Source organism: Oreochromis niloticus, linkage group LG18, assembly GCF_001858045.2.
Source record: "Oreochromis niloticus isolate F11D_XX linkage group LG18, O_niloticus_UMD_NMBU, whole genome shotgun sequence".
In the NCBI taxonomy this organism is placed as follows: domain Eukaryota; kingdom Metazoa; phylum Chordata; class Actinopteri; order Cichliformes; family Cichlidae; genus Oreochromis; species Oreochromis niloticus.
This window is the reverse complement of record NC_031982.2, coordinates 30976033-30997251: the sequence shown is the minus strand read 5'-3', so window position 1 is coordinate 30997251 and position 21219 is coordinate 30976033. Positions and strand designations below refer to the sequence as shown.

General features: G+C 39.7%; 3 protein-coding genes across 5 annotated transcripts in view; 1 reads left to right on the top strand and 2 right to left on the bottom strand.

The window, feature by feature from the left end:
• LOC100693652 (solute carrier organic anion transporter family member 5A1) overlaps positions 1 to 10929 on the bottom strand; it is a 52800-nt gene extending 41871 nt beyond the window's left edge. Inside the window, exons 1-2 of one of the 3 annotated variants that reach the window (XM_003458062.4) lie at positions 10753 to 10929; positions 8503 to 10051 (exon numbers count right to left, since the gene is read on the bottom strand). In XM_003458062.4, the coding sequence (XP_003458110.2) occupies positions 8503 to 9463 (961 nt within the window). In that variant the 5' untranslated portion in view covers positions 9464 to 10051; positions 10753 to 10929. Of the gene's footprint in view, positions 1 to 8502; positions 10052 to 10752 lie in introns of those variants that run through there. The other 2 variants (XM_005463037.3, XM_025900321.1) reach the window with 2 other exon arrangements.
• Positions 1 to 21219, bottom strand: part of LOC109195563 (tripartite motif-containing protein 16) — a 1176058-nt gene that overhangs the window by 652012 nt on the left and 502827 nt on the right. The gene's annotated exons all lie outside the window — the stretch shown is intronic.
• LOC100693118 (gap junction gamma-1 protein) lies at positions 10112 to 20709 on the top strand. The gene is made up of 3 exons (XM_019347827.2): positions 10112 to 10234; positions 12990 to 16254; positions 18365 to 20709. The coding sequence occupies exon 3, from the start codon at positions 18417 to 18419 to the stop codon at positions 19521 to 19523; it is 1107 nt and encodes a 368-aa protein (XP_019203372.1). The 5' UTR covers positions 10112 to 10234; positions 12990 to 16254; positions 18365 to 18416; the 3' UTR covers positions 19524 to 20709.

The window sequence follows — 21219 nt, the reverse complement described above, 5'->3', positions numbered from 1 at the left end:
GCACTGAATGCCATTTATTACCCATCACCATGAGTGTCTATGGTATATAACAGCGTAGTGTTGAACTGCCAACCCTGCCTGTTTTGCCTGTTTGCTTAAGCACCTTGCTCCTCTCTTACTTAAAAAGAAAAAGAAAGAAAGCCCTCAGAGGTAAATAACACGAAATCCTTCCTCTCACTTTGTCTCTGCTGCTGACCAGATCAATATTTGAGAACACAAACCCAGAAACATGATAACCCACCCTCGTGTCATGTGTGGCTCAAAGCCAGAGAGTGAAACGCTGCTGAAGCAGCTTTTAAGAACATCTGATGCTCCTCCAAGGAAAAAAAAAACTGTTTTGTTAGAAACCCGAGTGTTTTCAAGCTGTGACAGCATGAGGGTTTCATGCCCTCACTTTACAGGTTGCTTTTTCCTGGAGCTTGATGAGTTTTCAAAGAAAGAATCAATTGGCTGACAGAAAAGTAACTCACAGCAGTTTTAAGATGAACTGCTGGCTCGTTAATTCTTTGATTTACAGGCCAAGCAGAAAACTCAACATTCTTCTTCTCAATGTTGTAAATATCTTCAGGTATAATCAAAGAGCGCTATAATCATCCTTTTTTTTTAATTTAGACATACAGACTCAGTGTAAAGTAAAGTTAATACCTCAAAGCACTAAATGGATCACAGTACCTAAACATGTAGCTTATTCTATTCAGTGGCTAACCACCATAACTCGTGGTGGCCTAGTTTAATGCTTCTGAATCGCTTCCACCTTAACCACAACTTCACCACTTACTGTGACAAATGCAGATCATGCCGATGGGAAGAATACATCAGGCTAAATAAGGCACGGTAGCTAATTTCAACAGTTATTTTACAATGTTGTTTACGTTGTTTCTCATCATTTCTGCCTGCGTCTCCTGACTGGCACCTCACTGTGAGGAAGCAGTGTTTATGCACCACATATAGACCTGATGACAAACAGTGAGGGGCTCAGGTGACTCTGTTGTGCAGTGGGGGTGGGGGGGGCGTCTGGCTGGCACTGTCGGTGCTCTCTTAGAGGGAATGTGAACTACCAATCAATACAAATTGTTCTGAGTGATCACATTTATCCTGTGATAAAACATATTTATACTTATGGGATTGATCTGACTGGGGCTGATCTGGTTACACCTCACTAAGACACTTTATGGTTGCTTCATTATGTAATTCGCAGCCCAAATATCAGGTCGTCTAAAGCTAAAAACTGGAAACGTCACATTCATACCGTATGTAGCTTCACTGTAATGACTGATACCATTTTTATTTTATTTACCTGTTTATTAAGACAGAGTAAACAGTTAAATGCTGTCTTACATACAGTCCTGTTGTATTAAGCATTAAAATATACAAACTTGCCATGATAGTTTTTTTACGCTTGATCTCTGAGTAATAAGAAAACTCAGAAGGAAGCCATGACTTTAAATCTTAAAAGGTTTAAATGTCACGTGTCGTGGTGATAACCCTGTAAACCCTGAACAAAAAAATAATTGCCAGACAATTCTAATTTTTTTTCTAAATGGTGTTTATTGAACTTTTAAAATATTTTCTAATTTTATTTTGTATCATATTTACTACATCCTGCTTTTTTTCAACTAAGGGAGCATTGTTGATTTATTATGTTTTGCTGTTTATTTGTTTGTTAGCAGGATAACTTGAAAAGTTATGGAAGGATTTGGATGAAATTTTACCAGAGGTGAATTACATCTGCTTTAGATCCAGATGTGGTTTTGACTGTTTTTTTTTCCCCACTACCAGATACCATAAAGCTGGACGCCTCATATCACAGCTTTACAATTACACAACAACAAGACATAAGAAAAAAACAGAGATATTTCCCGATGGTTTTAAGATAATATCACAAACGAATCCTGATCCTGAGACAATTCAGTGGGGAGGTGTATGCAGACTCAGACACAAAAATCTGTCTCCTGTGGTGTGGATGCACCAAAGTCTAGCCAAAAATAAGTGATTTAATCTACTGTGAACTTAAATCCAATTAGACCGTCACACTGGCAGTTCATGGTTGTAAATAACACTGATTTTACTTGCCCCTAAAAAAGAAAAAAAGAAAAAAAAAACTTGCGAGGCGACAGGTCTGAGGTCATATGCATGGAGCGCTAACGTAACGAAGCATGCCAAACATGGCAGCAGCGTTACACCCAGAGAGGACCACATTGCGTCTCTGAGCTGGCACATTAAAATTTCAAGTGGCTGCAGCGTGGCCCTCTGCCTCGCATGGCAGCCAAACAGAGCGCCTCTTATTGGGGTTACAAAGCAATATTGTCCTGAATTATTCTAATGGTCGTCTGTTATTGCCTTTGGGCGTGATCTCATATGTAGGCCAACACAAAGACGGGCCAATACGGACCAGAATGTGTGTTTACAGCAGACAGTGATAAATGTTCAAAAACAAGGACCTCCCCTGGCTTTACCTCGTCTCAGTCCAGATGCATCACCTTATCACTCATCAGTGAACTTAAAAATGTTTATGAACAAGCTACATGCCAGAAGTTTGAGAGTATGAACGGTTTTATCCTCTTAAATTAAAGCCTTGTGTGTTCTGGGATGGATTTTAAGCTTTATTAAACTCTAAGGTGAAAGGTCTACCGGCTACCTATCACGGCTTTCACTTTTCTTTCACCTTTAGCCCAGGAGTCCAGGCTAAAGGTGCTGACCTCGAGCTGTGAGAGCCCCAGTACAATCACTACATACCAGCTTCCTCTTTGAAGTCCATCTTTAAAAGCATGTACTTGAACAAGAAGTACTGTTATTGTGAGCAGAGATAATAGCAGTCTTATAAACATCCAGTTGTTCTACAGCTCTCTAAATAACAAATTACTTTTGCTAAAGCCCATCTTTGTCCCAGAAAGACCTTGCTTTTTTTTTTCCTTTTACAAGTCAGGGCCACACTCAAAGAAAACGTTGCATTGTGTTGCTGCGAGCTGGCCCAGTTTCCAATGGGCATGCCAGTCGGACTTAAGATTTACTAGAAACTCCAGTTTAAAATTCCCCCCCATTAAGTGACCATTAAGAGCCCTGAGAAACTAAGTGACGCCCTGAATCAGGAAAATAATTTGTCATGTGGCACAGATTGATTTCAGTTCAGATTCACCAAATTTGCTTTGGTAAAATTATGTCTGCAGAGTTAGATCTTCAGCCCAGATAAATGCAGCTGTGATCTATTTGGATAGCTGAATTCACAGTATGGCTTCAGATTTAGCAAAGATATCATCTGTCTCCACTCATCTCATGTCACTAATATAATAACCTAAGTAGGCTAAGCACCGTAAGAGCCTATCCGAGTACAGTCAGCCCTTTGTGCTCACTCTCCATGGTCAATATCAGACGCAGAGTAGATCCCAACTCATGCAAGAGAGAGGCAGAGAGCCAAACCTTCAAACAAAGCCTCAAAATGACTACATGTGATATTTAAGAAAACCTGGACTGCATTTAAAACAAAAGAAAAACACTAATTTTAACCGTTACTGTGTAACAACAGCAACATTTCATTCTGCTTGTGTTTACATGTTGAGAAATTAACAGATTAAAAATTTTAACAGGTAAATTAATCTGTGCACGTGCTGACCACTGTTACAAAGCTTGAAAAACACTGCAGTCTCTTCCCATTCCTTCTCCTGTGCATTCACTGGGAACTGCGAGGTGAACTAGTTGTAACTTATGAGAGAAATCCAGTGGTGGGAGTGACTGGGAGGATTCTCAGTGTCCAAGATTTAAGCATACTGACGCAGACATGCTATCAATCTGCAAATCAAACACTGAAGCAAAACCAGTAGAAGTCAAGATTTTACAGGAGCAAAACATTCTGATTCTGTCTCCCAGTAACACAGCATCTTACTTATATAATACCAGGTGATGGTAATGTAAACCTACACACAACATTCACCATCAGGACTGAAAACAAGACACTTTTATTTTTTTAAACAGCCCATGTCCTCATTCCAGTAACTGAAGGAGCTGTCAGCTGCCATTAACCCAGCCGACCACATCGCCGTGTTTCTGCAGCCAACCTCGTGCTCACTGAGGATACGCTGCCCTGCTCTGCATTGCTCTGTCACATCCAGCCATTGCTCGCTGCTGTGAACAAATGCTTTCTTTAAGCCATCACAAAAGAATGCCAACGGTTACTGGTCAACTGGGTTCTGCCAGACAAACCCGATTCAGTTAGGGGAGAATGTGGGTAACGTTTTTTTGTTTTTGTTTTGTTAGATTTTTGTACATATTCCTATTCAAAAAGAGAAAATAATAACAATAATGTATCTATATTTTAAAATATTGACATATTTATATTTTAATAAGAATATTATGGATCGTATGATACCTCTGATTTAACTTTGAAATTCACTTTTTTCCCTGTTTTACAATTTTCTAACACAACTAATTTTTAAATTTCCCCTTCTCAGCACCATATGTTGCTGGCACGGTGGAGTAGTGGTTAGCACTGTTGTCTCACAGCAAGAAGATTCTTGGTTTGAACCTCCCGTTCGCCTGGGGCCATTCTGGAGTTTGCATGTTCTCCATGTCCCTGTCTGGGTTCTCCTTGTCCAGGTACTCAGCATTCTCCCAAAGACACTACAGGCGTGAAAGGTTGACTGCCTCTCTGTGTTAGCCCTGCGACCTGTCCAGGGTTTACCCTGCCTTAACCTGTGACAGCTGGGAAAGGCTGCAAGTCTCTGTGACCCTGAATTGTACAAGTGGTTAAGAAAATGGATGCATAGATTAAAAAAAAGCAGAAAAGACAACACCAGTTGTTGCTCTTTCTAAGACAAACTGAGGAGCTATTGAGGAGTCTTTTTTTTTGGAATTTCTGCTTTGTTTTTCATTAAATTTATTTCCCCCTGAAATGAAGACCAACAGGCTGCACTTTGCAAAATGCAGCCAAATAGAGCTCATTTTGAAACTTTTCCCTTACTATACATTTTGCGTGCTTGGAAAGCATCCAATCACGATCCAGGTGACAGTGTACTGCCATCCAGCTCATCCACTGATAAAAGCCTCTCAATTTCAGCTAAAAAGAACACAGAGCTCAGGCTGTACCCAAGACTTGGGTACAGAGGCTCTCATTTTTTTGCCCCCACCACCAAATGACAGGAATGCATGTAAGAGCTTCCCCTCTTCCCTCCACCCCCCACCCCCACCCCTTTCATAACTCAGCTCTCATTTGGCGGTTTAATTAGGCTTTACCTTGTCTGAGGCTACTGGGGCGAGAACTTCTGGGGAAGCATGTGAAAAGGGGGGGGGGGGGGGGGTTACTTAACCCATTTGGCTGCAGAACTTTCTGGACCAAGTCTGTGGTCTGTAGGCCACGATGCTATGAAATGAACAACTGGCTCAGTGTTGTCACAGAGCAGGTATCTAAATATAAAAATAGTTTTAGTTTTATGAGCTTAACTGGTCTTTCTCCTCCCTAATCTAACACTTTTGGGATGAAGTGAAAAGCCAATCATCGCCCAACAACTGCTGGACATCACTAATGCTCTTCACTCAGCCAGATGCAGATCCAGCTGTGCTTCCCCATAAGACTGGATATTGTCTTTTAATTTAAAATTTAAAACCACTTTAAAAAGAAAAATAATAATCCAACACCTTCAACATCTGATAAGTCTTTTCTAAGCCAGGGCTCACAAACTGAATGTTTTGTATTGCCCTAAACTAACCAGTGGGCTAACTTGGAAGACACTGTTAGTATTCTTCACCGCCTCAAGGTTTCATAATCCTTGGAGTTTGTAGTTTTAAGCCTTTTTAAATATAAGCTATGGCCAATGAGTTATAAAGAACTATAAAGAAACTTCTAAAAAGAAAAAAATTAACCCAGCAAATGGTATGATTTTTTTGTTCAGCTAATATCTGAAATCAAAGCTCTAGTTACAGTCGGCTAACCCAAAGTGAATGTAGTTAACGGGGATTACGTAGCCTACTGATGGCCTGTTATGATAGAAGAAATCACTAGAAGATTAGCCTGCTGTCAAAAAGGAGAGACCTTTCCGATGCTACACTGGTTCTGACCAGATACAAGCCGGGAAAATTGACCTAAACTGAACTTTTTTAAGTTTTCTTTGGTGAAATATCAGAAAACAGATCTGACATCCAGGCTATGAAAGCTTGTTTCTGTTCCTCTACACCAGACTCATGAAATATGTGAAGTTCTGATGTTGAAACTATGTTGAAACTATGATCTATCCCATGACATTGATCGAATCTGAACAAACATAAGATTTAGACTAAAACTGATTTGCTTGCAGTTTTTTGACAGTTCTTTTTACTTTTAGCTTAAATGTGTTTTTTATGTAGTTATCTGCTACACTTACGGTTGAAATGGTTGGCTCACCACATGTACTTTGAAGGAATATAATTAATAAAGTTCTCATAATATGAAGCTAAAAATTGCATAAACTTAACAAATAAAGTTACTCTAAATTTAAAATACATCAGCTCATTGTGAGGGAGTCAGGTGGGAGGACTGATTGCTTTTCACAGAAAGACGTGGCTAAGATCAACAACTTCAGGTTTTTATAATAAAGCTCAGTATTTAACATTAAAATATCTTCTGTAGCACATCTCTTCACTCCGCACATCTTTTTTCATTTTATGACTGCGTCACCAAAAAATAACATAAAAACAAAAGCTTCACAGCTATAGGTTTTAAAGAGGCTCTAAGAGTCCTTCATCAGTGTGGAGAAGCAGCTGCAGCCACAGTGAATTCACAGCTGTTACACTGGATTGTAATGACTGGAGGAAAAGAAGCATATAAAACACACATAACCTAACAAACCAACGTGTAACCAGCCATTCTTCAGGCTATTTAATCCATTACTCGATCACTTTTCTTGATCATGAATGTGAACTTCAGCTAACTTTTAGGCTTGGACAAAAGACACGACATGGATATTACTTAATAGCTCTTTTAACCATTTTATAGATAAACAAAGAACAATAAGCAGAATTGACACTAATTCTATGTCTGTGTCGTAGTATCTGCTGGTAAAGTCAACTACTTTGTGCTTCGTAGGTTTTCAGTGCAGTGCTGAGATCAACTAAACTGTAACATTTTTAGTCGTTTAGTTTAATAAACCAGATGTGTTTATAAACCTCATAGTTTTCTTTGGGTCATATAAATTGGATTATAATTTGTTTTGTGGAGGTTTCTTCACACAGTAAGTAATGTATGAAACTATTAGAGAAAAATACACAATGCATAATGATTTTTTTGATTCAAGATATTTTTACTTTACATAGGGTTGTAAAGGGTTTGGACATTATAGTTTTTCCCAGCATTAATCAGGTGAGGTCAGTTATTGCCCATTTTATTGTATGTATGGTTCCAGATGGCGGTTGTCCCATCACTGCCTCTAAAAAGAGCCAATCATCAGCCAAACTGGGAAAACATGTGGGCTAGTTGTGTTACTGCACCGCCGGTCAAGACCATTTACAATAAACATGTAGGTAAATGTACTTACAGTCTTTCTAACGGTAATATCTGTTCAGATCTCCTTTGGGAGGAGCCAAAGTCACTGAACTTTAACATAGCCATGAACGAAGCCATCATGGTGTGTAGCTTTGTGTGTGTAGTACAAGTATAAAACAATTATTATTAAAACCAGATGATTAAGATAAAAGAAACTACTGTTTTCTAATAAAAGCATTATTTTGCCTTTTAGTACCTTAATTCACTTTAATTTTACAGTTCTCTAAAACTCCAGATTCATTCAGTTCACATTTTTTTATTAATTTATTTAAAATTAACATAATTTCAAATGGACTTTCTTAATTTAAAACTTGATTAAAACTTTGGACAGGGCCAGTACGGCTGCTGAGTGGTGAGCACAGGCAGTATAAAACATGGATGTAGCGGCTGCGTCTTAAAGGTGAAGCCAGCGCGGAAATGCCTTAAACTTAAACCTGCGTTCTTCTTAATAGCCAGTAGGGGCCAACAGCTGGACTTCTAGTTGTATAGAAGTTAATAGGAGAACAACCCTCCAACCTGACCTCTCAAAACTCTGTCCTGATGAGCTTATGGACTCAGTTACTCATCTAAGGTCCCACTGAATAAACATTAAGCCCAATTTGGAAATTTTAGTCATTCTAAGAGTCTCTAGAGGATTATCGTGGGTGCATTCATTGGGAAAAGGTGGGCGTTTTTACAGTGAAATGATGTTCAACTTGAGGCTTCATAATGGGATTTCACAAACCAGTGGAAGTCTGGTTAGTAATCATGGTGGCTACATCCATCTTTCATAGTGTCTGTAGTTTTGTCAGATCTGCCAGAGCAAAACGCAAACACAGGGGGAACATGCAAAAGTCTCACAGCGCTGTCTTGCTGTGAGCCAGTGATGCCCAATTCGCCACTGTGCTGCTACTGGCCTCCATGCTGGTGGTGGATGCATGTACAAATCCCAGCAGAACTGCTCCATATTTAAGGTGGGCAGGAAAAACTAACCAAACATTCCCCCAAACTCTTACCTAGATACAGCGAGGCGTTCTCCTTCTTCACATTGTCGTCCAGGTACGTGGGCCCCAGTGTGTAGATGGGTGTGGACCCCATGCCCACCAGGATCTGAGCGATGACGAACAGCGCCACGTATAGGTTGTGCTCGTTGCCCTCCTGGTCTCTGGGACAGGAAGTGATATCAATGCGATCCCTGCTGGCATTGCTATTCATGCACAGGCCCTCGTTGGCTGAAGATGAGTTGACCTCCTGGATCTGGTAGGGCGGGGAGATGAAATGAGGTAAGGAGAACAGGGCAGCACCCACAGCGATGAAAATGCCCCCCACTGCCAGCCAGCGAGGCCTCTGGCCCCGCCCACCAAAGTAGCTGATGAAGACGACCACCAGGAGGCTCCCGATGTCGAAACAGCTGACGAGCAGGCCTGACTCGGAGCTCCTCAGGCTGTACCTTTTCTCTATGGTGGTGATGACGCTGCTGAGGTAGCCAGACACCATGAGCGACTGGATGAACGTCAAGTAGCACATGCAGAACAGGAAGCAGCGAGAGTCCTGCAAGATGACGCCAAGGTGCTTCCGACTGGGCAGACGAATCTGAGCTAGCCTGGCGGCGAAAAACCCCGGGGGCTTCCTCCTAGCCATGTGTTTACTCCTTCGGATCTCCGTGTTTTCCATGTACGAGGTCGGCCTATTGAGCGCCGACTTCCCCGGCTTTGGCGGGTAGTCCCCTCTCGTCGGGGACTCGGCCTGGAACGACTCTGTCTTGGGCGGGATCTGGATGAACTCTGTGCTCTCCTCGGCCGTTATGGACATCCGCGCTGAGCTCGCCAGTAAGGTTTTCTCCTGAGGTGCAGCTTCACTTAAAGTAGGCAAACTTTTAGATTTGAAGTTCGTACCTGGATCCTCCACCTCACTGGAAAACCCGTCCTCCTTCTGAAGGGACTCGGACAGCTCTGCTTCCTCGTGGTCAGCCATCATTTTCAGTCAACTTTCTTTAAAGGTTCAAAAAACAAGCCGGTCCAGTCAAAGAACACGTTTACAGTTCAGGGGCTGCTGGCCATCACATCTATTATTAATAGGAACATCTACTCACACAAAGAGACCCAAAAAAGCAACAATGACAAGCACGCTTACAGCCTCTACTTTATCTCTGCTGCAGGACAGCAGACAGCTCTGGGTTTGTTTATCTTGTCATGCACACTTGCCTTCTGCCACCATCCACCATAATCCGGAGGTGGAGACCGCTCAGGCCTCCTCGGCTCGGCCAGCGGAGCTCCGGGGCCAGGGCTCCCTGCAGATGCTTGTTTCAGCAGGACGCTGGTGCTCCTGGACCGGGAGCAGGGATGACATTAATTCACAGAGCATCCCTGACAGCCCTGCCGATGCAGCTCACACAGCCACAATAATGTAACTTCTTTCATCAGGTTGCATGATCGTCGTCCCCTCCTCCTCCTAAGTCCTGCCCAAGTCAAGGGCAACCCCGACTCCAATGTTATCACTGCACCAGCTGTCCTCCCAGCGGGCGAGGGGGGCTGGCATTTAGGGATTATCTTTCGGTGCAAATTCCTGGAGAGGAACATGAACGAATAAAAATCAGGGAAACTGGGAGAAGTCGTCGAGGAGAACCAAAGACAGCGAGCAGAGACAGAGCTGCAGATCACTGCAGTGCTGCTCAGCTGCTGTCTGTCGCTGTTTTGAAAACAACCCGGTTCAATCCGGAAACACTTCAAAATAAAAGCTCCAATTTTAGTAAGAAAACTCCAAGAAACACAACTTCATAACTGTTAAATGTAATGGCCATTTCGGGCTTTCTAGACTATTTAAGATAATATAGCTTGTAGTAACTTTACTGACCAATGCATGTTTCCACAATTATCTCCACACGGCTCAAATATTGCAAAAATAAATTAAACAAAACAACGGAATCCCGTTAACTGTATATTACATCTAAAAAATGTTTTCTGTGTATATTCATGTGGCCTCTATATATAATCACTGTTGAACATGTGACTCTAATATTGAATTCGGTCTGCTTAACACAAACACAATAAATTCTTAACAGTAAAATTAGCAAATTAGAAGAAAGGCCGTCTGAATGATCACAATTTCACAGTTTGTTTGTTTTGTTTTTTTATGTGGGGTTTACAATATAATGTGTAGAAGATTAAAATGTTTTATTTTGAAAAGAACAATGGCTAACGGCCATACAGCTAGCGGCTAACAAACCCGTAACAATAACAACAATATCGACATTGTCTTTCATTAACCTGACATACGGTAAAGATGAGACATCATTCAGATCTTCGTGTCCAACTTTCACTAAATAATACTCAAGGGCTGGTAGTGAAGAGTCATTCAAGCAGCGTCCATAGTAAAATATTCCACATCCAAAACATCATGTAGCGAATTAGTAGAGAAAACACCGGAAAAGTGCTTTCAAAATAAAATAAAAGCGTAAGAAAAAGGGGGGGATCGTTCGTAAAGCAAGGGAAACTTTAGAGATTTATTTTGAGGAACTGCAGGTATTTAAAATACCAGTTTGGCCAGTAGCTGATGCACTTATCCGAGTTTGTTTATTTGTTTGGTATTTATTCATACTGTAGTGTCAAATCAAAAGATAAACTAAACTGTTTCAAATCTTTCAGCTCTTTGTCAATGATAGCAGATATAAAGAGCAAAGAACACCCCTTTGTGTGAGAGTAAAAAAAACAAGCAAAGGTTAGACGAAATTTCGAGTTGTTAGGTCAGAGGCTGAAACAAGTTTCCACAGGTATCAGTCAGTGAGGCCAATATTTGAATATGTGACCAATATGTAAATATTAAATTTAGCCTTTTTATCTTACACTTTTATCTAGATCATAAAATAGGCAAAGAGTTTAAATAAAGGTTAAATATAAATTAAAATCTAAAAAACTGAGTACAATGAGATGTTATAATACAAAAACAGATACTACATGTTAAAAAAAAAACTTGCTGCATGTGGTTCACAAAATTTTTTCCCATGTATTTGACCTCAAAGACAGTAAAGGAGAAATAAATCACTTTACTTGAACACCTAAGTTGCAGTAGCAAGCAAATACTGGACATGTGTATTTAGTCCTAAAAATTTAATGTCTTAGCACAAAAACAGTATTTTAAAATTGAATAGTCACCACTTTTTATACATGAAACTGTGATTTTATTAATTAGCATTAAAAAGACAAAGAGAATCATGGTAATTAAATCCAGTTCAAATATCAGTGAGCATCGGTCATATCATGTATCAGAAATAATAAAGATAAGTGCAGAGAAAACATGTATGTAATAATAGTATCTATTAAAGGAAGAGATAACATTAACAATCAAAGTTATACATGCTCATATTTTTGACAATTGAAAATGATAGAAAAATCAGTTGAAATACATTTGTTGGCAGTTCAAAAATAAATAAAATATACACTTAAAGATCAGTATTTATTTATTTATTTAGTTAAAACATCATGCAGCATAATAAGCATAATGTGATTTCTAACTTCTCAGAGGGCTAAATGAAGAGCTGCAATGCTTTGCCTAAAGTATGTAGATACAACCACAAATATTATTACCAGGCACCCAAATTTAAAAACAACCAAATAAATGAGATGCAGACATTGAACATGGGAGCAGGAATTTACACCCATTTAGCCACAAGAGACCTTAGAGAAGTCCAACACTGATGTTGTACAACAACACGTCCACAATCATTGTTTCAGTTCATCGCAAAGATGACAGATTAAGTTACAATTATCATGCAGATTGTTTTTCATTAGTTGTTAATATTTTGACAAACTGTAAAAAGACAGACACAATTTAAAAGTTCAGAAAGGGTGTCCATATACTTTTGGGATATGAAGGTAAGTGACCTGAGCTTGAGAGAACAGCACAAGAACGCAGCGACCTCTGGTGGTTAATATGATAACAACAAATACAGAAACTTGCATTTAAATTAATCAATTTTTTCACATTTCACATTGATATTTAACACATTTAAATTTATTTTAAGTAAGCAAAATGTATTTATATAGCACATTTCACGTAAATATAACAAAGTGCTTCACAAAAAAGCAAGAAAAAAACCAACATATCATAATAATCTAAAGCAATAGACATAACATAACATCAGTTATTGTTTGGAAATACTAACAACCGCCACTCAAAGTTTTAAAGCCTCACAACGGCTGCCCCATTAATTTGTTGTACAATACATACTTTTTATGATTTAAAAAATCAACATAACAAATAGCATGAATTGTTCCTAAGAAAAAGGAAAAGTAGTTTTGTAGTGAATTGAGTAAACTTAATTTTTCAAAATATGAACAACTATAAAATGTGCCCGTCTGTGGTAAGAAGCTCATTCATCTGATAAACAGTTTTGTTTGTCGCTATCGTGCAAGTGTATTGTGTAGCTGCTGCGTGTTATGTGTGCTAGGTATTCATGCAGCTAACCAGTGGATTAACTTTAGTTGTGTCTGTTGTACATGACCAGCTTCGGTGATTTCCCACTACCAGAGGATCTGAACCAAGGAGCTATTACTTTGCACAGTTTTGAGGTGGAATCACCAGAGGCAGCCAGATCCCATCAACAGAGCCATCCACACGCTGTGTGCTGCCAACTCTCGGAAGGCAGCTGGACTTGATGGCATGTCATGACTCGTACTGAAGGACTGTGCAGACCAGCTAGCTGGGATCTTTATCAGGATATTCAGTCGGTTTCTGTCTCAGTGCACCCTGCCCGAAGTTCTACGTCAGGTCCATCTGCCCGAAAAATAGGTCATCACCAGTCTCAGTGACTGCTGGCCAGTAGTTTTGACCCCTATGGTAATGAAGTGCTTCAACAAGTTCACCAGGAACCACATCATGTCCTTCATTTCTCCCATGTTCAACCAAAACCAGTTCTGTCCCACTTGGAGCAGAAGCATGGCTTCTCTTTAGAGACCTCAGCTCTGCCTTTAATCCTGTCCTCCCCACCGACTGATGACCAAACTGTTGGACATAGAATTATCACACTCTATCACACCTTTGGATTAAGGACTTCCTAAATAACCGCACACAGTGGGTTAGGAATGGACATCGCCCTCTCCACGTCCATCAGACTCAGCTTCCATGTGTGTGTGTGTGTGTGTGTGTGTGTGTGTGTGTGTGTGTACACGTTTTTTAAACTTAATTTTATTGAGTGACCGTGTGTTCTTTGCCCTGTTTTCATTTTTACAATGACAATGAAGTTTTTAAATCGATGACTCCCGTCTCCAGTCCTGGACCTGCAGACTACAGGGAAATGCCACACAATTATCTGTTGTCACTGCTTCAATATTTCTTGCACAATTTTGTTTAAAAGTTTGTACATTTATTGATAAGTTTATATATTTGTGTAATTAGAAATCTTAACAGTGTTCATAAAGAGAACAATACTGAAGAGTTGTTCCGACTTAGTACTTAGAGGCGGTTATTAGTAAAATTAGAGATCAGAGAACAAATTCTCTGATCAAATGCTGATTATCAACTTTATACATCTGAGGAAGAAGTACCTATCATAAACCCTATACTTATATAAAAGTAGTAATACTACAGTATATGTACATACTGTAAACCTTTATGGACTAATGTTCTGCATTAAAATATATTTCAAACTCTATATAACTGTTGAATCTTTAAAGTGTTCACCACAGCTGGAGCTAAGTCACTCCTTCATTTATTGATTTATATTTTATATCAATCTAACTTGCTAAATATGATTAGAGTTTTAAATTGAGTTCATTATGAAGTATTTCATCATTCATGAGCTGTTACTTCTACTGTGCACCAGTGGATGTAATCATCCATCATGACAGAAAAATAATTCCATACTCAACAATGCTATCTGCAAACATCAGTCTATTCAATTCAATTTCATTGCCAAATCACAAAAAACATCACCTCAAGGGGCTTTATATTATAAGGTAAAGACTCTACAATAATAAAAAGGAAAACAATCATATGGCGACAGTGGGAAGGAAAAACTCCCTTTTAACAGGAAGAAACCTCCAGGCTCATGTGCCGCGACTGCTTGGGAGTGAGGAAAGGAAGACAGGACATGCTGTGGAAAAGAGTCAGAGATTATGAATAACTAATGATTAAATGCAGAGAGGTGTGTAAACACATGGTGAGTGAAGAAGAAACAAACACATGGGAAGCCCCCAGCACCACCAGTGGTAAAAGGAAAAGAATGGGGACCGCTATTCTTGTTAACAACTGCTGGTGTAACCCTGCTCACATCGACACTGAAGAGCATCTTTTTAGCCCAGATTTGGAACTATATGTTTTTGGTACTCTGACCATAGTATTTATCATATTATTTACCCTGTGAGTTCTCACACAGTGGCTGTATATATTCCTCCCTCTGCATCTAACATCATCACTGTGCTATAGTCCAGGTATAGACACAACACCCACGTGCCCAAGACTGGAGGGTTTTCCAGCATACACAGCCTGTCTAAGGTCATACCAAAGGATCTTAATCAAAGTACAGACTTTGAGTAGATCACTCCAAAGCTTTGATTCTGTTTGTTTTTTTAATCATTGAGACTTGCTAATGGACTTTCAAGTATGTTTCAGATCATTGTCCTATTGCATAGCCAGGGTGCTCTTGAGTTTCAGGGTACAAACTAATGGCCGGACATTATTCTTCAGGATATTCTGGAGGAGAGCAGACTCCATGGTTCTAGCCTTTTAAAAAAAAATTAGTTAATCACAGTTAATTTGTGATTTAACAGAGACATTACTTATTCATTTACTCTGTTTTTTTTAGCTGCTCCCAATAAAGGGGTCGTCACAAAAGATCATCTGCCTCCATCTCCCCCTATCCCTAGCATCCTCCTCTGTCACACCAACCCTCTGCATGTCCTTCTTAACTACATTCTTGAACGTCCTCAGTGAGCTTTCTCTTTTCTTCCTGTCTGTCACCTCCGTCTACAATATCCTTTGTCTAATATAGCCACTATCTTTCCTCTGCCCATGTCCTTACACATCTTAACCTCTGTTCTTCTAATGTACTCATTTCTAAACTTGTCCATCCTGGTTTCACCCGGGGAAAATCTTAACACCTTCTGCTGCCTCTTGTCTTTTTGTCAGTGCCACCATCTCCACACGATACATTGTATCAGGTCTCTCTACCATTTTGTAAGCTTTTCCTTTCAATCTTGCTGCTGTCACTACTCATGCCTGACTCTCGTCTCCACCCACTCCCTGCACTCATTTCTTCACTTCTCTTGTGTATTGTATAGCTGACCCTAGATATTTGACCTCATCCACCTTCACTACATCTACTCCTGGCATATTCATCTTCCCACTTATCTCCCTCTCATTCACACACATGCATTCTGTCTTCCTTCTGCTGACTTTCATTCCCCTTCTCTCCCCTGCATACCTCCACCTGTCCTGGTACTCTTCCATCTGTTCCTGATTCTCACTTTCAATCCTGCTGTTTGATTTGGCCTTATGATTCATTACATACTGTCTCTCTCACACAGGCACTCGCATGCCCGGTGCTCAGATACCCCTCCCGCTTCAGCCAGTTTGCCTTCCTCTGCTACAACCAAGCTCCCTCCATATTTGGTTCCACCTACTGGAGCTACTTTTACATTTAAAACAGTAAGAGCTGTGCTCCACTGTGCTGTAATTTGGTGGTGAAGACTGTATTTCTTTACATACTGGGAGTACCACATCTTGCTGGTTGTTGATTCAAATGCTGATCCAGCAAAAGTCTACCAGAAAAGGTGAGGTGGCTACAATAAATGATGATAACTGTGAAAATTGTTTTGAGGGAAATATTACTAAAAGATTGGAATGAATAGTAGGGCACTAGACCATGACACTTTACTTTCTCCTGTTTTGTCTTACAATTTTGTTGTGTTTTGATTAAGAAGCTATATTGTTAGATTAGCCTGTTTAGCAAGTTACAGAGGTTTGCTAACAAGTTCGGTTACCTGGTTGCAGATTTAGCCGATTATTTTGCAGGGTTGTATACTACTATTATTTCACAAATGTTGTTTGTAATAATTCATGTTTTTAAAAAGTATGTACAATATATTTTGTGAACAGTACCCCCCACCACAAAAAAACAGAAAACCCTCTTTGAAACTTTGACATCTCATTTTAACATTAGCATTAGCAAATTTAGCATAAATCCTTTTTCTGATATGCACATCTTCTGTAGCAACTAAGAACCAAGTTAGTAGGTTTAAATATTACTATTTTAATTTTAATTATGAAAAACAGTTTTGTTTTCATGCTAGGCAAGGCACAGTTATAGGAGCTAAAAACATAAACATGGATATGTGAAAATATTTTCTAAAATCACTACAAACCTGTCAGCTTTCCTTTAACTGGCTTTTTAAATGAATCTGATCCTGTGCTCTAAGGCTGTTTAAATTACTCCACCAAGATAAATACCACAATCCTAGTTTCTGCTTTGGGTAATGTGAGGGCTGAGTGATGTGAAATAAAAATCATTCATAAGTCGAAGCAAACATGTGAGACACTAGAAGCTGTTTTATTTTATTTTATTTTTTTTAAACTGACTGATCTAAATGTTCCAAGTGGTTTCTCAGCTTAGAGGCATTTTAGTTTTTAAGAAACTAAAAAATACATTTTAGAGTTGTTGATTTGTTTTTTGTTTAACTTTTAAAAGCATGCATCCCATGCTCCCTACCTGGACTCAAACCAGGCATTATCTTAAATGTAACTAACAACCCCTTGCCCTGGCATGTAGATAGAAGAACAGGAAATGCTTCCACACTGTGTCCTAGAGACAATAAGTCAACAACAAACAGGAATTCATAAGATCAAAGAAGCAAGAGGCAGGTTTGTCAGGGCAATACATGAACTGAAATGAGGATGGAATAAAAAAGAAGGAAACAGTGATAAGAAAAACACGTCTGAGCTAACTTACATGAATAAATAATGAATACGTAGCTGTCCCAAAGAAAAACAACTGCAGTGTAGTTAAACTAAATTAAACCCTCAGCATTTCTTATCTCTGTACCTTGCATTTAAGACGCAAAGCACACAGGGTATTTCAGGGTCACTTTATGAGCCATCCACTCAAAGATGTCAAAACATTCACTATGACGCACAGTTTGATGTGGCACGAACCTCTAGCTTAAAGAATTAGTTTGCCTATTGGAAAAAGTCAAGACAGGTACACTATGGTTATATAAATATATATAAAGAGAATTTAGATGCTACTTCAAAATAACTGCCCAAAGAAGTGCCTAGAAGCATTTGCTGACTGGCAAGACTTGTGTCCGTCTTAGGAACATCACAAGCTGAACAAAACCAAGGCTTATGAACAGTAGTTACTAGACTACAGGTTACTTTTTATTTTATTTTTAACTAGCTGTATAAACTTACAGTGAAGATCATAGCATATGTTTCTCTATGAAAATTGACCCCACTGTTAAAGAGGAGACAATCTGAATGAAACTTTGCATGAACAGATAAAGGCTGATGGGAAGGTATCGTTAAATCTTTCAGATGTGAGAAGACAGTGTGCCACCACTCCCTAAACCGTGTTTGATAGAAGTAGAAGTAATGATGTTCCTTCTTAGTTCAGGTCATAGAAAAGACTGGGAAAAGAATTTAAAAGGGAGCAAAAGTGAGAAACTGGAGCACAGGCCAGCGTGGGAGTGGGGGCATCCATACTCCGCTATGGTAGAAGCAGCCATTCCTAGGAGTAAACATTTAGTTTCTTCTTTTGTCTCTGACTTTGTTACACTTAGCAGGTCGAATAGAGATGACATAACCACCTCAGTGTTCAATGTATCAATGTAGATATTTGCCTTTTAAGTTGCATGCATGACCCAAAGCTTTCTGTTCTCTCCACAGGGAGTAAGAGGACGTGTATGTTGCCTCTTGCTGTAGTTTCTCCACCACTACCATGAGCTGGAGTTTTCTGACTCACCTGCTGGAAGAAATCCACAACCATTCTACATTTGTGAGCAAGATCTGGCTCACTGTCTTCATTGTTTTACGCATTGTGCTAACAGCTGTAGGAGGAGAGTCAGTCTACAGTGATGAACAAAGCAATTTTGTCTCCAACACACTCCAGCCAGGCTGTGAGAACGTATGCTACGACGCCTTCGCTCCACTCTCACACATCCGCTTCTGGGTCTTTCAAATTATCCTCGTGGCCACCCCTTCACTCATGTACCTGGGCTACGCTGTCAACAAAATTACTCGGGCAGAGGAGAAGGCAGAAAGTGGGGGAGTGAATGGATTTTCCCAAAAGAAACCCAAGGAGCACGATCTTGCATGCAGAAAGCAGCACAGGGACATTGAAGAGGCTGAGGATGACCACGAGGAAGATCCAATGATGTATGAAGTGGCAGAGGTGGAGAGTAACGATGGTGAAGCAGAGAAGGGAGGCAGCTGTAATAGAAAAGTAAAAGCCAAAGTGCGCCATGATGGGCGTCATCGTATCAAAGAGGATGGATTGATGTACTTTTATGTCTTCCAACTCCTGCTGCGCTCCTTGCTGGAGGTTGCTTTCCTCTATGGTCAGTACGTCCTCTATGGCTTTTCTGTTCCTGCCACCTACAAATGCCGACGCCTGCCCTTTCCTGATACCGTGGACTGCTTTGTGTCACGGCCAACTGAGAAGACAATCTTTCTCCTCATCATGTACACAGTCTCTCTGCTCTGTCTAGCACTCAATATATGGGAGATACTTCACCTGGGCATAGGTACCATGTATGAGATAATACACTCCCGTAAGACGCAGCTCCCCAATGAAGACCTGTATGGGCTGGCAAGAGGACAAGGAGCACTTAACGAGGCAAGATTGAGTGAGGAAGACTACAGCTCTTACCCATTTTCTTGGAATGCACCAGCACCTCCACCTTGGTGGATAAATGGCAAACCAGGAGAGCAAACACAAAAGCTCAGAGTATTTAAAAAACAAAATGAACAAAACAATGAAAAAGGCTCATTGTACTCAATTACTCTACGTTATCGTGTTTTACTTACACTTTTCAGTTCTAGTTAATGACAATAAATAATATTGATTTGAATAATTAATGATTTTAGTACAAGATACTGATGAGTATAGACAAGGTTATGAAAGTTCAGTAAAATGAAGAAACATTTGAAAACAAAAAATATAACAACTTACAAAAAATACAAAAAAGTAAAATCTTTAACATTTTATTAAATTTCTCAAAGCATCAACCAAAATGAGGAATTTGTACATGTGTTTATTGAGCCTGTGATGTCTACATCTCACAAACAGTCAAGTGTAGTTTGAAAATTAAACATTCTCAAACAATAGAAACTCAACTGAAACAAATAGCCATAAAACTTAAGTCTGGAAACTAAGTGAATCAAAATCAAGCTAAAATAAAACAAAATAATAACAATTAATTTAAAACAAACTGTAAAAACAGACACAATTTAAAAATTTACAAAGCAAGAAGTAAATAGAACATAAACATAACATAAAAACATCAGAAGTGAAAAGTAGAAAAACTCAATACCTAGAGTACTTTATAATCTGGGTGTTGTTAATCCTTTTACTTCATTAAAGAGTCTTCATTATTTCTACTCTATTTTTTTTTTTTCTGTAGCAGACATTGTGACTTGTTTAATATTTTAAAGGGTACCTGTTATTCTTCTTTCCATCTCCATATTTTAATTCTTAGAACAACTCCTTCGTTAGCAGAAGGATTAAAAAGCAGGTGGGTGGTGCTTCTGTACAGGCAGGGCCAATCCCTATTTCTTTATCTAAATTGGCCTTAGTTCAACCAGGGGCACAGCAGGGGGCACTCATGAAAAGCATAATATATCGCTTTTACCCCTCAGTGCTGAGAAACCTGGGGACTTTCTGTTTCTGTTCAGTAACTCTTCCCTGTTTAAGCATACAGAACTCTACGGTGTTTCCTGTGGGACTATTAAGCTGAAGTCCAGCATAGAGCGGCTGAGTGAAAGTGGTCTGGACTCTGTGGAGGAGAGTCATGGTTTCAGAGACGCTGTAGAAGGACAAAATACCTGCTCTGTGATCCAGGTACACTCCTACTCTGGAGGAACGAGGACCTGAGACAGGAGTGGTGATATTATTATGTTTGAAATCATAACGATGTTTGTAAAAACCCAAAGCCCACGACTTGTCATTTTCTCCAAATCTTTTTTCAGTGTTATTATCTTTGTATGCCACCACCACTAAAGCACCTCCTGAACCTTTCTCCACCTCCCAGTAACAACGTCCCGTCAGACTCTCTCTACTCAGAATCTGACCTCTTGCAGTATATCTGTCCGGATGATTAGGATAACATTGTATTACCGTCATGAATGTTGCTTTTCTGTTTTTTTCTGATAGTAACACGTATCTGTTTGCTGTGTTTGGATCCAGTGTGATTTCATATGAATATTTCAAGAATTCATCTCTGGTCTTTGGCTCAGATTCTGGTAGTGAACCATCCACATTAGTGATTTTCAGTAAGATGTTTGTCCATTTCTCTCTTAGAATTGATTGCAGTATATCTCTGGTCTCTGATAGTGCCCTTTGCACTCTGTCAAAATGCTGCAGACAAAAGGAGTGGATTGTAATAAAGCATATAGACTCACTGAGTGCTGACAGTGAGGGGCAGTTGTGTAGAAACTGGATGTGATCCTCTGTGTGTGAGAGCTGCTTCAATAGCTGCTTCAGCTCAGCATCTTTCCTCTTCAGCTCAGTGATCTCCTGCTCC

What these genes read in the sequence shown, in the direction of transcription:
- LOC100693118 (XM_019347827.2), top strand. Translation starts at nt 18,417, where the DNA reads ATGAGCTGGAGTTTTCTGACTCACCTGCTGGAAGAAATCCACAACCAT.